At 30.7% G+C, this 15,971-nt stretch overlaps 2 protein-coding genes across 4 annotated transcripts; one reads left to right on the top strand and one right to left on the bottom strand.

Annotated features, from left to right (window-relative positions):
- Positions 1 to 114: 114 nt before the first annotated feature.
- LOC126737924 (charged multivesicular body protein 2b-B) lies at positions 115 to 1,234 on the bottom strand. The gene is made up of 5 exons (XM_050443022.1): positions 1,072 to 1,234; positions 926 to 1,017; positions 499 to 796; positions 336 to 442; positions 115 to 281 (listed from the first exon to the last, which is right to left on the bottom strand). The coding sequence occupies exons 1-5, from the start codon at positions 1,109 to 1,111 to the stop codon at positions 180 to 182; spliced, it is 639 nt and encodes a 212-aa protein (XP_050298979.1). The 5' UTR covers positions 1,112 to 1,234; the 3' UTR covers positions 115 to 179.
- A 6,009-nt stretch (positions 1,235 to 7,243) lies between these two features.
- Positions 7,244 to 11,948, top strand: LOC126737923 (uncharacterized). 3 transcript variants are annotated; one of them, XM_050443019.1, is made up of 4 exons: positions 7,244 to 7,410; positions 7,474 to 7,756; positions 10,931 to 11,151; positions 11,521 to 11,948. In XM_050443019.1, exons 2-4 carry the CDS (start codon positions 7,491 to 7,493, stop codon positions 11,847 to 11,849), a joined length of 816 nt encoding a protein of 271 aa, XP_050298976.1. In that variant the 5' UTR covers positions 7,244 to 7,410; positions 7,474 to 7,490; the 3' UTR covers positions 11,850 to 11,948. The 3 variants fall into 3 exon arrangements, with proteins under 3 accessions (XP_050298976.1, XP_050298977.1, XP_050298978.1); XM_050443020.1 differs by having other exon boundaries at positions 7,246 to 7,410; positions 7,459 to 7,756; XM_050443021.1 differs by having other exon boundaries at positions 7,263 to 7,406; positions 7,459 to 7,756.
- The last annotated feature ends 4,023 nt before the right edge of the window (positions 11,949 to 15,971 follow it).

Genomic DNA, 15,971 nt, shown 5'->3' with positions numbered 1-15,971 from the left:
AAACCATATGACAACAATTTTCTCATGCCCTTATGAATACTACTTACATTAAAATAAATTGATTCATGACTTATAACAATAGCTATGCTGTTTAAAACAACAAAAATGTTCATAAAAAGTTAAACAAAGCATTTTATTCCTTTATATCACAAGGAGGATAGAACTATATTACATAAAGTTCAGCCCCTAAGCTTGGCTAACTGGGCCTCAATATCATCATCAGTGAGCCCTTTGGATTTGCCTCCGATCTTGTCTGTTGCTGGCATTGGAGCATCTGACATCTAAATTAAAAATAAATTAACACCAATTTTGTATAATAAAAAAAAAATAATTACCTTTCCACTAATTTCAATACCAATTTCATCTAAAACTTGATTCACAATTGCATCACTTTCCTCCTCGTCTCCTGATTCAGTTAACATCTCATCCAGGGTATCATTAACTAAAGAACAATAGAGTTATACAAGTGAATAAAACCCAAAAGGGACTGCAATATACTCATTTCATCAGTCATTTCCATTTTCATATTTTCCCTAGAGAAAGCATTGACAGTAGCTGAAACTTGTTCGGGGTTCATAATCTTATTCATGTTGGCCATAGTTTTTCCAGCTACCCCCATAGACTCGGCCAGTTTCACGTTAGCACCCATTGCTTTATTTTGGAACTGGATGCCAGTGACTTTACTGCTGGCAGCATAAGAACGAGTTTTTTGTTTGCGTAACTGTACCAGTTGTTTTGCTAGGATTCTGCAACCTTCATTGTTGCCTTGTTGGGCCAGTTTTTTTATTTCTTGTTCCTAATATTAGAATGTAAATTATAATAAATGAGTATGATAGAATCAGAGATTTGTTGTGTCAGAAAGAAAGATTGTCAGTGTCATTTATTGGGGTATTTTATATGCTCGTACAAATGCACAAGGACTCACTAATTTCTTTTCTTCTCTTTCAAGCTTGAGGCGATCTCGTTCCAGGTCTCTTCCCACTTTTCTTAAGGCTCTGTCTGATTCTTTCTGTTCCTCTAAAACAATTACAAAGTAAAATGATGATATTATTAACTACTGTAAAAAAGAACCTTTGGGATCCGGTTTTGACCAAAAATTTAGGAAAGACATTTTTCAAAAGCAAAGGCACTTGTATTAGGATTTTTATAGGAAACTATGCAATGTTTTCATTATTTTTTTTATAACATGACTCATAACATAATGTTTATTATTGAATATTTGTTGATATGTCAGTGGTCACTGTCAAATGTACTTCTGACATTTCATGATGATTGCTACGCCACTGGATAAACCCAAGCCTTAATACAAAATAAGACTTAACGTAGCTTAAACAGTTTAGTGAAACACTATTCCAAGTTTCTTTTTTATTTGCAGATCCATCCATCTTCAAAAAAAAGTGTAACTTAAAATAGATAATAGCATTTAAATTCGACATATAGAATTTGAGATATTTAGGATTCAAAAATATAAAAGCGCATATATATTTAATTTTTATAGCGGTGAGCTGTAGATTCTCGCTCCATCTATTCGCATAACTGACAACTACAAGTATGATGCTGCCATCTAGCAGATAGCTACGACACTAAAATGACTACGTGAAACGCTTATAGATGGCGTCAGTAATGAGCGTTAGTAGCGCCATCTACGGACACTATACAAAACCATCAAGTAGGTTTGCTATCTCACTAATAGATGGCACCACTAATGAGGTTAGGTAGCACCATCTATGATCGATGTATAAGCTTACTAAGTTGTAATAATTGTATAAGAGAGGGCAGCACCATCTATGATCGATGTATGCGCTTACTAAGTTGTAATAATTTTATAAGAGAGGGCAGCACTTTATGGATAGTTATTACTCTTATGAATAGATGGCGACCAAGTCTACATCTCACTCTCCCAATTTACGACCAATTGCACATGTTGGATGTAAGGGCCAGGGCGGTTATCAGCATTATTTATTTTACGTTTTTATCTATGGTTATCAGTTGTCACTTCCCTAGACAAGGGTACAGCGTTGTGCTTGCTAGAACAGCTTCTATTACAACTGTACTAGATCTATTACAATTGGACGTTGGCTATTACATTATTACAATAACTAAAATCCGAATAATCTATTACATATATTCACAAGCGTTGGTTTAATCAATACAACCCAAGAACATAACAATCCCTATAAGCTAGTAAACTAATATTTAATAAATACGACTTAAACATTTTGATTTATGGGCCCTCAGAGTTCTCGCACTAGAACTCTATATTCGTGGGATTACGCGGGGAATCACCGAGGTATCGAGTTCCTGTTTCTTTTAATAATTTCTTTTGTTTACAACCCCTATAAACTGTTTATCTATGTTTACAACAGTAGTTGTGACGCTGCATTCAGCATTTATGCAGTTCATAAGAGACTATTTGTTTGTGTTTCTCTGTATGTTTGTGTAACACTACGACCGCGTGTTTGATCTTTTGGTTTTATATAATATACAATAATTATATTAGTAAAGTAGGAGACCAGCTATAAAAAAATGGATATCTGATGGACTCCTGGGTTAAATACGAAAAGTTTTCTATTTGGTTAACTAGAAACCCAAATAAAAAGATGAAGCTTTCTGTAAAATATGCTTAAAAGCAATTTCGGGTGGAATTACTCGGTAAGAATTAAAATTGAGAATGGCACGTCAAGTGGAATGTACGAAACTAATTCAAAATTTTTCGACGAAAACAAATTCCTCGCAAAAATCTATTTGGCTGCCACATACAATCTTAAGACCGTCTTAAACAAGGTGGTTAAGTCTTCAGTTGGTAGTGGACAGGATCCTGGAACAATGGGCAGCTTTACAGTTATTTTTTATTAACGAGGCATTGGTAGAAAATATTAAAAATGCCAAAAATATATTAAATGCTTGAAACAATCACACTTTTAATCTGTATTTCTCATTTTTATCAAATATTTTAGATATTGTTAATAAAACGAACCTAGAATATCAATATGAAGGTTTTAAAATGCTTGTTTTGCTAAATAGGATTACAACTTTGTAAAAAACTATTCTTTGGAACTTTATGAATCATACCTATATTAATGAAAGACCGTTAAATCAAGTTTCTGTTATCCAGAAAATTATTTGCCGCTGGATGCAATCCACGTAGTAGGTATAGTATTTCAGTAGAAAACCACATCCCTGATATTGAACTGATCCAATTTAAAACATCTTAAGTAAGTTTTTAGGTGGAGCTATGTTTTGAAATTAAAAAAAGATTCAAGTTTGATGACCCAGTATCAGAGAACCTTCTATTCAAAAAATGAAAACCAAAAAAATCAATCCTAAAAACTGACAAACTTTTTAATCTAGTACAATCTAATACATTTTTGGGAACAATTCTAGTACATTTTTGCTTTACGTCAAAAGCACAACGCTGCAAGGATACAATACAACAAATACGCTTAAAGTGCTGCAAATTTGTTTGTATGAATAAATGAGGATAATAATAATAATAAATATATTTTATTGAAAATAAGTAAATTATAACGAAAAATACATTTTGAATAATTGAAATGAAGAGCACCCTGAATGGCACAGTCTACTTACCATTCAAGGCTCCAATTTATATTTACATCTCAAAATCACAAGAATGCATAAATTCAACATAAATATTTTAAACGAAGTTAAAACTTGTGAATGTGAAGAATGTTTAAATCCTTTTCCCACATAAAAGGATCCTTTTTTAAAGGAATATTTAAATTTGATATTCTTAAGGTCTTTAAGTTTAAGAGGTAAATAGTTAAAATATTATTCGATGAAATTATACTACAATAATTAAAGTTAGAGAGAAGCAAATACTCAAGTAGTATGATTTAAAATATGTCGATTATTGTAAAGAATTTTTAGGAAAAAATTAGATTTTTTTAATAAAGTTTTTAAATGGTCACGAAATCTTAGGTCGTTGTTCAATATAATTCAGACTTTGGACCACGTTTTTTTTTGTTCTTCAAAGTTATATCAATATTTTCATTTATAGTATTGATCCTTTTTTTATTTCCAAATAACATTTGGATAACAAATAACAGATTTTATTAATTGATAATATTCCAAAGAACAACCATAGAATTTAAGCTTAGAAACAATAAACTCATAATGGAGTAGGTCGAAGGCTTTTGAAAAGTCTAATAAAATAAGAGTCCTTATCATTGTTTCATCAGTTGCAGAAGCAATAATATGAACTGTAATAGATGACAATCTATTACATATTATAAACAATGCAACTAACGCAAACTCTGTACTACATTTTTGTTTTATTAATTAGTTACAAAATAGTTATATATGTGGTTAAAAAGAACCTTTTCAAATGTTTTGATAAATCTGACAAAATACTGATTATCCTTAAGTCATTAAAACTAGAGGGGTTAGTGGTTAATGGCTTCTCTATTGATAACTTCCATGAGTCGGAAAGTATTGTTTTTCAATACAGCCACTGAAACTATGAAGAAAATATTTATCAATATTCGGACTACACAATTTTAACATTAAAGAAGAAATTTCATCAACCCCAGTTAAATTACTTTTAATTCCCTTAGAATATTCATTTACTTTTAGAATATATTAGCTAAATGAACTGAAAAGTTTATTGTGTTAATTAAAAAAAAATCTATTATAAAAAATCTGTCCTTTCACTACAATCTGGGATATTTTGTAAGAATCTTCCAAAAAAACTAAATAAATTTTATGGGGAAAGCTTAAGTTCGGTGGAAATAGTAAAATCCTTATTAAACTGGCGGCAAAGCTCTCAAATGTCGTCGTTTTAGGACTAAACCCAATATTACGGTATAACTTATTGAGACTATAACCGTTTGATATATTGGGTCATTTTACATATAAAAATTGTTATGGCGACGTTGGCAATTGGTCGAGGCGTTCTTGACAGCGAAAAAACTAAAAAAACCGCATAAATTCAAAAAAATTATTTTTTAACATTAACTTGTCAAATCTTGCAAACTACTTGACGTATGCGATTTTTTTTTTAATTATTATAAGGAGCATACTTAAGCGCTAATATCTAGCCAAAATGATTTCTAAGTATTTTTGTTTTTGATAATAAAAAATAATAATAATTAAAATAGATTGTATTATTGGTATTGAATTTTTCAACAAGGGAGAAACATTTTTATTTAAAGGAATTTTGACACACAATCTACGAAGGAAATGTACATAACATTACAAGGAAGTTTAAAAAAAAATGCCTTTTAGGTGCAACCGATTACCAGATATACAAGTGCGACCATCATTGTTTTGTCTAGCAGGGCGGCGGGCGCGACTCACGCGACGCGGAGCCGGGCATATTTTATATAAAGACAAAATGAATTCATTAGAAATAATTATAGAAAAGGGACACGCCACATCTTCGACAAACAAAAAACGATTTTTTCCAATTCACTTTATAGCGAATCATTTTGGAAAAGCAGTATGTGATGAATTACTAGCTTTTCATGCACTCACAGGCTGCGATACTACTAATAATTTTTTTAAAATTAGAAAAAAATCTTCATGGCAAATATATTCTCGATATCACAAAATTCTGGATTTGCGATATTTTGGAAAAAATACTATAGATGAAAGTGTAAACATTGCGAGAATTTTTTTTTGTATCTTTACCGCAATGAAAAATGTACAGATTTAAATGAAGTTAGGCTTAGGTTGACAAAGGAAACTACAAAATCAGCCAAAGAAATTCCTCCCACTGAAGCATAATTTTATTTGCATGTTAAAAGGTAGATATATGTAGCTACTTTTAATTAGTTCTTTAACATGATGAGTTGGTATCTTAAAAGATGTTTTATTTTTATTCTTTTTATGTTCCAGGTGTTTTTATCAAGTATATTCCTGGGTTTAAAGTGACATCGGTATGGTCGAAAAGTTAGATCCACGAAGTTATGGTTGGATGTCTGAAAATTATATTTTAGTGCCCCAGTATTCTACTAATGATCCAATACTCCAAGGACTATGGAAAATTATAAGTCTTTTTTGTAATGAAAAAAACTGCAATAGCAATAAGTGTGCGTGCAAAAATGAGGGCGTGTATTGCTCTCTTTAATGCAAATGCAAGATGGAATGCAAAAATGTAACAGAAATCATAGATATAGAAGATGATATAGAAGACAATATAATTTAATAAAATGTTTTATGTTGTTTATAACTACACTATTATGTTACTTGTAAAATATTTTTTTTACCTACTAAATAACAAGTGCAATATTTTATTATTTAGTTTCACTTAGCAAGGTGTGTCCCAAAAATGCCTTTTTGTTTTATTTGCTTTAAAGTAACTTTTTTAACATTTAAAAATGGAATTTAAAAAAAAATTAAAATTAGCAATAAATACCCTATCCATTTTTGGAGCAGCAGTAAATGCTGCATAGGCGACCACTGCGCGGTAATCGAATTTTGCGCTGCAAGTTTGAACGTTCCTTTCTCGTAGTATAAATAGAGTATTATAAATAGAGAACTCTAGTTTTTTTTTAAACTTTCCTGCAGTTTTTTGTGCAACTTCCTCGCAGACCTTACATTGATTATGTTTCAAATAAAAAAGTTTCTCGATTGCTGAAATATTTGGTTCAAATTTTTCAAACATTTTCAACTTAATATTTATTCAGAGAAAAAATAAACAACTTTTGTAAGTATTTTATGATAGTTGGCAGCGCTTATGTATGCCCTTTAATAAAAGAAAATTTAAAAGGATATATGTAATAATATAATAAATACTTTTGGCGATATTATAGATTTAATATTAAAAAGTAGGTTCTTCTAAAACCCCGTATTTTTAAAGTTTTTCTACTATAACTATGGTCTTGACCAACTGCGAACGGCATATTAACATTTTTTGTGTAAAAAGACATGCTTAATCGACTAGTATTAGTGACAATTGGTTATACTTCAATATTGGGTTAGTGCACGCAAAAGTCGGCTTGCCGCTGGCCTATATAGAGCAGCAAAATGATCATACAGAAATTAAAAAGTAATCAAAAACCCACAAGGACACGGCATGTTTTGTGCTTGGTAAATCCCGTCACTGCTCCGCAGAAAAAAACAAATTCCCCTGATCTAAGAATTACCCATTAGCAACAGGTACTTTAACACTGGTACAACCATCAAAGACCAAACGATGCAATGAAATGCCGCTTTCAAAAAAAAAGTACTTTGCGAATATGTTTGTGCATTTAAAACGGCGTAAGTGGGGCCGTGGTTCGTGATTTCGAATTCGTTCATTCATAGGTGGTACCAGCGAGAGTGGTCGTGCTAGTACCGCTTCTTTTAAACCGGTCGCGCGCGCGGAAATACGATTTTCTCCCTTATATTTATATAAGTAAAATTATGTTTTTTTTAAGACTGTAGTTTGGATTTAATTTATATATGTAGGTAGGTATTATATATGTTCAATGCGTCACTAAAAAAGCTGATTTTAAGGGGACATTTTTCCAGGTACCTCGTAGCGCAAAATGTCACATTTGACACAAAATGTCGCGGTTATGCTCGCGATTTTTATTTTGTTGCTCGCGGTGGAAATTCACTGTAAGCCGTCCTTAGGGGGGTTTAAGCTGAGAGGTCCGTTCAACCCCAAGGCGGAGAGCGAACCCTTAAAGCAATACACGGGGAGAAAAGTCAGCGATTCCATTCGTATGGTCTATTTCCACGATCAGACTGTGGCAGTGGTAGAATTGGGACCGAGGAAATTGCTACTTAATTGCGAAATTATTGAAGTTCAGTAAGTAACAACTCAAAAGTTCTAACAACATTGAAGGACTGGTGCAGGCTTCACAAAATGCCAGACTTAGTCCCTAAAAATCTATATATTTTAATAAAAGATTTAAGAACATTTCGTTACACCTTGAAGTTATTGAACTACAAGAACCTGAAAACTTTTGAGTTCTCTTAATTGGGCCTTTATTTGATGTTAAAATTTTCGAAAGATAACAAAGTCTAATGTTATAATATTTCAGTAAAAGCGTAATATGATAATTACTATGGGTTTTATAGATAATATGACCCTGTATTTAATTGTACCATTAGCATATAAAGGTTGCAACATTTCTGAAAGTGAAGTAATTAGTATATTATTAACCGGAATTGTATACAAAAGAAGTCAAAAGCACGCTTATATTATATACTGTTTTATTCCTGTTAAATATCATGCAAACCGCGCATATTGGCGACTTCTTGTTGTACCAAACAAGAATAATAATGAGTTAAAAGTGTTTTACACTACCATTTTTGCATGAAAATGGCTCCATAAAAATATTTTATAGTTTCTAAGATGAGAATTGTCGTATTTATTATTAAAGAAAACATGAACTATTAAGAATATTTTCCTAGATAATTGTTATTAAATAAAAATTAACACCTTCGCGAGTCTTTCACCATATTTATGAGTGCGATAGAAAGTTTTAAATCTCTTTCAACGACAATCTAGATTTCGCCCATTGATTTTATATTAGGCTGAATCTTTTTTTTTAGTTAATTTCACTTCACGGTATCGATATAAGTAGGTATGTTTAAGAATATTCCTTTTTGTCTTCGGTCCAAATGTAGGACATTTAATTACGGGTTTAGCCGCAATAAAAGAGTCAAGGTTTCCTGAAATGCGCGTATAACCCACTTAAAAAAAAATTAATCCGAATCATTAAATTTGGTAATTTCTTCGTTACATAAGTTTCATTACATTACCGAACGTCTATAACATTCAGGGGATATATACTATCAATGTTTAAAAGTTCCTGGAATGTTTGGTATTATATTATTTTCTGAATATGTCATGATTCTTGAGGATAGGTTTGGATGTAAACACGTATGTTCCTGGAATAAGCATTTTTAAGGATACTTTTGATTGGGAAATTTTAACTATTATTAATAATATTCTTATAAATTAATCAGAATATTCTTAAAAGTATTTTGGTCAGGGAAAAACCTTTACTTACCCAATATTTTCATGTACAAACGGTACTTAAACCTCAAAAATTTTTGGATTTAAACTTGTACTAACTCTAATTAAAATGGACATCAACGAAGTTGATGTCTGAATGAAACTTGTATTTACTTTCATTAAAATGAACATTCTGTATATTATGGATTTTTAAATTCTACGTAAAATCCATATGTGATTCAATTCCATATCTTTCAGGTAGAATCTAAAATTGTAATGATATAGAAGGATTTCCTTATAAAATAAGAAAATTTGCATCTACTCTGGTTATAAAACTATAAGCTACTTTACTTTATTAGTTCTTTTAGATTTTAGTAAGGCATTTGACATCCTAAATTATATATTTTGCATTATGTATCTAGGCACCCTGAAGCCTTTTTATCTTATAAGCATCATTTTTATACCCCGACGATTTTCAAATATAGTTGTCTTTCTTGCCAAGCGAAAATAATCAGGTAGCACTTAATTTTGAATTTTCTAATAAATCTCGTCAGCCAGGCTTTTTAATAAATCTAATATTAAACTAAAATTTTGACATAATTTCAAAAAGTCAATGAAATTAGGAAATAAGAATTTGAAAATGAAAACAGTTACGAAGAACTGAGGCCTTTCTATGGATTATTATAATAACCAACGACGTAATTTTTTCAAAAGAACATTAAAAATTCTGCTATGCAATTCCTTAGTGTTATCACATTTGAACTACTGTAATATTGTTTTCGGATCCTGTATAACTGCAGCTGTATCGAACCCAATATAGCAATTATAAAATATTGGGTCTCAATCAGCGTGAAAGATATGTACATATGGTTTTTTTCTATTATGTGTTACTGCCTAAATCTTCACCATATCCCAAACAATAGCGTCGAAGAAAGGTCAATTGGCAACGTTCCTATACCAAAAATCAACGTTGAATACATGTAATTTCTCGGAAGATTATCAACATTAAGTAAATGTTTCATTCAGACTTCATAATTTAAAAGAATAATTAATTTATTTTTAGATAGCAAATTATATTTTAAAAATATAATTCATATAGTCGTCATATAAATAAGAATGGTTTAATTAGAGTGAAATGACTTAATTATTTGCATATTTTCTATACTCAAACTGAGACTTTGCTTCGATTTGACAACCTTAATGTATCTCATATTTACCAAGAACGGGATGATGATGGGTAAAAATTGAAACATGTGATTTGTTCTTGATGTTCTGACATTTACATTCAACGTTGAATTGAGGGTTGAATTCAACGTAAAATAAGAGGTTGATTCAACAAACAGAAACATCGTTGTCTCAATTATGACATTGTGCCGACTCCTCAACGTTGACTTAACGATAGCTTGTTGCCTGAGACTTATAATAAAATTCGATTTCGAACTAATATCCATAATATAAACATAATGATTAAGGTTAAGCTAACAATTCCAAAGCATTCTAATTCCTTATTCCAACGATTTTTTTTTCATATCATAATGCGATATCTCTAAGTGATTTTCTTGCAGTTGTTCTTGATATGTCTCCAGTTAATTTTAAAAAATATACAAGTAACAAGTTGCAGGCAAAGTGTATAATGGACATTTAAGAGAGTTTTTAATTATTTATCTTTAATTATTTATATTATTCTTTCTTCTTTAAATTAAAAGTTTAGTAGTTATAGTTAATTTGGGTATTAGCGTTGAGTTAAGGTTAGTTATAAGCCTCAGTCAAATTGTAAGTCTGACGAACTGAACTTCGCCTTTTTTAATTTCCCTTAAAAAAAAACATGGAACCTGATATATCACATTTTATAGTGTAATCCAATGCTTTTGAAGATATATGGTAATCATATAAATAACAATTTTTAGTTACCTATATTATTTTAAAAAAACTTATAATTAAACTATTAGAACGCAAAATAACAAAGGCGAATAAATAAAACAACAAACTTGAAACTTTCCTGTTTATTTTCTTCTACAGTAAACCTGATGAATACTTACAAGTCCTAGGCGACCTAGCAGACACTGCAAGACCAGTAGGAATCACCCTCCTAGAAATGCTTACCCTAATGGACCAATGCAAAGAACTTGAAGAATTTTCTGGACTAATTAAACGAGAGTCACACAATGAAACGATGCATCACCATTCAAGAGGATTTTGGAGCAACGACCCTTTATCTTTGGTTAAAGGGATTATTCCAGGTAAGAGTTTTCACCCGATATTAAGAAAATCATAGTAAGACAGAAAAATCTAAGACTAAAACTGAAAGTCTTATAATATTGATTGAAAATTATAGAGCTTGATGTGCATACACCAAAGAAAATATTTCAATACCAATCCTTGATTCTCCATATAATTTAATTGCTTATATAAATGGAAATCACGCGATGTGATTTCTATGGACTCCATTTGCCTAGAATCAAGCATGTGCTATTTCTCTTTCTCCTTTCTTATATTAAAGAAATTTGGTTCTAATGTTCTCTTTTGGAATCTCAGAAAAATGTCTCATTCTCTTTTGTAGTTAGCTGTAATAAAGATAAGTTGTACCTATATCAAAGTGCTTATTTCAGGTACAAAATGGTGTGGCTCAGGTGATATAGCGAACAGTTACTACGATTTAGGTCCAGAACCGAGTGTAGATGTTTGCTGTAGAACCCACGACCTTTGCCCGGTTAAAGTCAGATCACGCTCCACCAACTATAACTTGTCGAACTCGGCGTTCTACACGAAATCCCACTGTGAATGCGACGACAGGCTCTACAATTGTTTAAAACAACAAAAGGACATTCAACTGGCGAACTTTTTGGGAAATATTTACTTTAATGCTTTCGGTGTGGAGTGCGTGGCGGATGGAAGGGACGGCAAGCGGGAGTTCCGGAAACCTAGACGAAGATTTTAGCCTGTTAAGCCTTAAATTATTATTGACTAAGTGTAAATTATTAGGAATTGCCAAAATTGTACTGATCTGTGATTTAAATAAATAACATTTAAAATGTAATTTAACTGGTTTAAATAGAGGATGCATATGATCCATACCAATAAAGTGCCGTTATTGTATTTATATCGATAATGCGATGGGTTTTTCTAGGTCGTCAGTGCTTTAAAGTGAAACGGTTTACTGACGGGAAACTCCCCCCATTTTTATGTTCTTCGTTACGAAAGAATGAGTGAAAACGAATTGTTACTTTATGTAGAATATTTATAGTCATTTTGAAGGTAGACTTCATCATTATGTATGAAGTATAATGTGAAACTTAAATTGTCTTTAAAAAATTAGGCTTATATACAAAAGCTGTTAACATATTCGTTTCATATCGGTACGAGATTTTATTAATATTTTGTAGGTACTCTCTGTCACCCAATTTCCTACTGAAATTGTACTAAAAAGGCCTCGCGTCACTAAAAAATTCCTATATTAAAATTAACTCTTTAATTAACTTAATTTCACTTCTAAATTGAGTATTATTATTGATCTATTAGTAGTAAGTATTCCAACTTTTTAATGAAAAGGTACTCTCACATTGACATAGCAATACCAAACAAAATAGTATCAAAAGTAAATAAATCTCTTCTCTTGAGATTTGATTAAAAAATAAAGTTTGAAAATAAAATTCATAAAAAATTACGACAAATTATTAAAAATTTCCTCATACATATGTAACGGCTGTCGTAACTTACTTCTTGTACAGCAGCCTGTAACTTATCTTTTCAGTAAGTCAATTAATAGTAAAGTTTTCTTTAGTGTTAAAAGATCTGTAGTTACTCCTATTTCTACGGCAGTAGTTGATAAAAATCAAGTTTGAACCTATTTAAATTCCGTAGTCAACATTTTTGAACCAATAATTCATGATAAAATATTTAATATGACTTTTTACCAAGATAGATCGACAACTATCAAACTACTCTTGCTTGAAAATTGCAAAGTAGAGTCACAAAATCTTATTTAATAGGTTAGGTATGCTTCGATTCTCGGAGCATGCAATTCAGTTTATAAAATCTTACCTTACAGTAGATACAGTCAAGGGTTAATAGGTAAAACAATATTTATTTTATGCAATATCTGTAACATCGGGGGTACCTCAATTAAGGCAGTATTATAGGACCTATTCTTTTTATAATTTTTATTATTGATCTGCCTAACGTTGTAATTTATTACTCGTCATGATTTATGTTGATGATTTTAGTATATAAAGGACTGTTTTTAGATGATTGCAACAAGTTTCAGCGTGACTTGGATGCAGTTTGCTATTGGCTTGATAAAAGTACTAGAAAAATAAACTACCATATTATTACTCATAAAGAACTTATCCGAAAGTCTTATTACAAGGACCACATTGTTTACTTCGAGAGTAGTCCTTAATTGAATGTTTATTACGAACATACTGTAAATAAAGCTTGTCACATTTTCAAAAAAAGCACCACAAAGTTCTTTAGGGACATTGATAGTATTAGATATAAAATTGTATGATGCTCTTGTAATGCTTCGTCTTGAGCTTGCTTATGTTGTATGTAAACGACAAACAGAAACCAATATAAGACTAGTAGAAAATAAGGTAGCTACAAAAAAGATTTCCTAAAAAACAAAAAATATATACATATATGATTTCATACAAATATATCATGCTTAAAGATTTTAATGTTGTATCTTTAGAAAGCCGAAAATCATTACAAAGTCTATTTTTTATATGCTTCTGAAATTCAAGGGTGTACAGTTTAGACATGCAGGACAACAAGGTATTTTGCATTGATACATTTTACTGACTGCTCTCGAAAAATGATGATATTTTTGTTATTTTATTATTTTTTCTTTTTGTATATATAATTAATAAAATTTATAATTGTGTTTGTTTGAGAGATTAAATAAATGATAAATTTCCAGGTTTTCGAAAGTAATTTGCCTTGTCCCAAGCACTTAATGTCATGTCTATATCTTCCAAGTGTTATACATAATTTTTCATATATTTTAGGCACTTAAGTAATTTTTTATTTATTATGTGAGATATAGGATTTGCTTCGGAGAACTTTATCGCCAAATCTCTTAGATATATATGTGGTGATGCTAATAGAGATTCTTATCTTGTTCTTCAGAAACTTTAACCTCGTAATTTACTTATAATTATTCAATATTAAACAGCTTACTTCTTCCAATTTTCCACTCATCTTTAATTAAGAGATCTGTAACCTATGAGAGTATAAGGGTATACAAACACATTTCAAATAGTTTTAACTTTAATTAAAAATTTTGCAACAATTTTCTGTAATTTTTCTAAAGCCTTTGATTGTGTTAATCATGACATCTTATTAAAAAAGTTGCAATATTACGGGTTCAAAGGAGCGCCTTTTGAATGGTTTAAGTCGTATCTCAATAACACAAGTCAAGCTGTGAGAATTGATTCGACTATGTCTTCTTGCAAGCCAATACAAAGTGTGCCTCAAGGTTCCGTACTTGGCCCTATTTTGTTTCTTATCTTCATCAATGACATTGCTAATCTAAATATTAACGGTAAAGTCTGTCTATTTGCTGATGATACTAGTTTTACCTGGAGTAATCCGGATATTTCTACACTTCATAGAACCGTATCAAGTGATTTAACTACTATCAAATCATGGTGCGACTCTAATCTCCGTTGTCTCAACATTTCCAAAACTAAAATGTTGTCCTATAAAAATACCTTGCAATCTTTTGTACTTGGTAACGCAACAATTGACGAAGTTGATTCTGTAAAGTTTTTAGGGCTCACTGTTGACAACTCGTCAAAATGGGACACACATATTGACTCTTGATTAAGAAAATTAAGTTCCGCTTGTTTTGCGTTAAGATCAATTTCTAAGGAGCTTAGCCTGTCTACTTCTAGAACAGTTTATTTTGCCCTTTTTGAATCGCACCTTCGATACGCCCTTCCATTCTGGGGTACATGTAGTGCAACTCAATTTGACTGTATTTTTAGACTACAAAAGAGAGCTTTACGTTATACACTGAGACTTAAATACAGAAGTCATTGCCAGCATTTCTTCAGAAAATTTCAAATATTAACTCTTCCATCTTTATTCATATTTGAGTCCGTTTGTCTAATACGCAAACACGGTTCAGCATCTGATAGGCCTTCCCATAGTTATCCACTTAGAAACACGGAACATGATCTATACCTGCCTACCCCACATTCAGAGTGGGTCAAAAATTCCATAGTATATAATGCAAAAAAAATGCACAATCATCTGCCATTGGAAATTAAATCCATCACATCTTTTTTTGCATTTCGTAAAGCATTAAAAGCATTATTACTGGGGAGAGCTTTTTACACAGTTAACGATTTTTTTTTTGTAATCATTGATTTGAAATTTCGCACTAGCTGATTATGTATTTTTACTATCTGTACCGTCATGTTTAGGTATACCGCTTTGTGTAGCTATTTTAGAATTTTTTACTTTTTTAAACATTTTTTACACTTTTTTTTTTAACATAGAGAGATTTTTCAATGATTTTTTTTTTGACATTGTATACATTAAATTGTATATTTTATAATATTTTTGACTACTTACAATTTTTAAACTGTAATAATCTGTATATATTGTAGATATTCTATTCTATACTATTTATTTATATTTTTTAAAATTTTCTTTTATTTAATTGTTTTGTTTGTATTTTTGTGTCTTTTTTGTTTTACAGCTTTGTCTACAAATTGTAACAATTTCTTGACAATAAAGCATTGATTGATTGATTGATTTGAGAGAGAAGTTTAGGCACTACTAATTGGTAAAAGGTTTATTACACACTTAACGAGTTTTACATATCTTTTAGGCATTTAAAGAAATTTTTATTTCATGCTTTGTTAAAGGCGTTTTCTTATACGCCTCTAAAAAAGTTTTATTAGCATTTTGTACTATTTCCAATCAATTTTACATCAAAATTGTACTAATTATGGGACTTAAAGTAGCACTCTTTATTATTTCCAAAGTTCTTGAATGAACTGTAAAAAAACGGTATATTTTATACTTACCAACCGAAAGATCGTGTTATAGG

Source organism: Anthonomus grandis, chromosome 6, assembly GCF_022605725.1.
Source record: "Anthonomus grandis grandis chromosome 6, icAntGran1.3, whole genome shotgun sequence".
Lineage (NCBI taxonomy): Eukaryota > Metazoa > Arthropoda > Insecta > Coleoptera > Curculionidae > Anthonomus > Anthonomus grandis.
This window is presented reverse-complemented; position numbering and strand designations above follow the sequence as displayed.

What these genes read in the sequence shown, in the direction of transcription:
- LOC126737924 (XM_050443022.1), bottom strand. Translation starts at nt 1,111, where the DNA reads ATGTCTTTCCTAAATTTTTGGTCAAAACCGGATCCCAAAG. An exon ending in GTCAAAACCGGATCCCAAAG is followed by an intron (nt 1,018 to 1,071) that starts GTTCTTTTTTAC and finishes TAATTGTTTTAG; the next exon opens with AGGAACAGAAAGAATCAGAC. An exon ending in GTATTGAAATTAGTGGAAAG is followed by an intron (nt 282 to 335) that starts GTAATTATTTTT and finishes TTTTTAATTTAG; the next exon opens with ATGTCAGATGCTCCAATGCC.
- LOC126737923 (XM_050443019.1), top strand. Translation starts at nt 7,491, where the DNA reads ATGTCACATTTGACACAAAATGTCGCGGTTATGCTCGCGATTTTTATT. An exon ending in TGCGAAATTATTGAAGTTCA is followed by an intron (nt 7,757 to 10,930) that starts GTAAGTAACAAC and finishes TTTCTTCTACAG; the next exon opens with TAAACCTGATGAATACTTAC. An exon ending in GGTTAAAGGGATTATTCCAG is followed by an intron (nt 11,152 to 11,520) that starts GTAAGAGTTTTC and finishes TGCTTATTTCAG; the next exon opens with GTACAAAATGGTGTGGCTCA.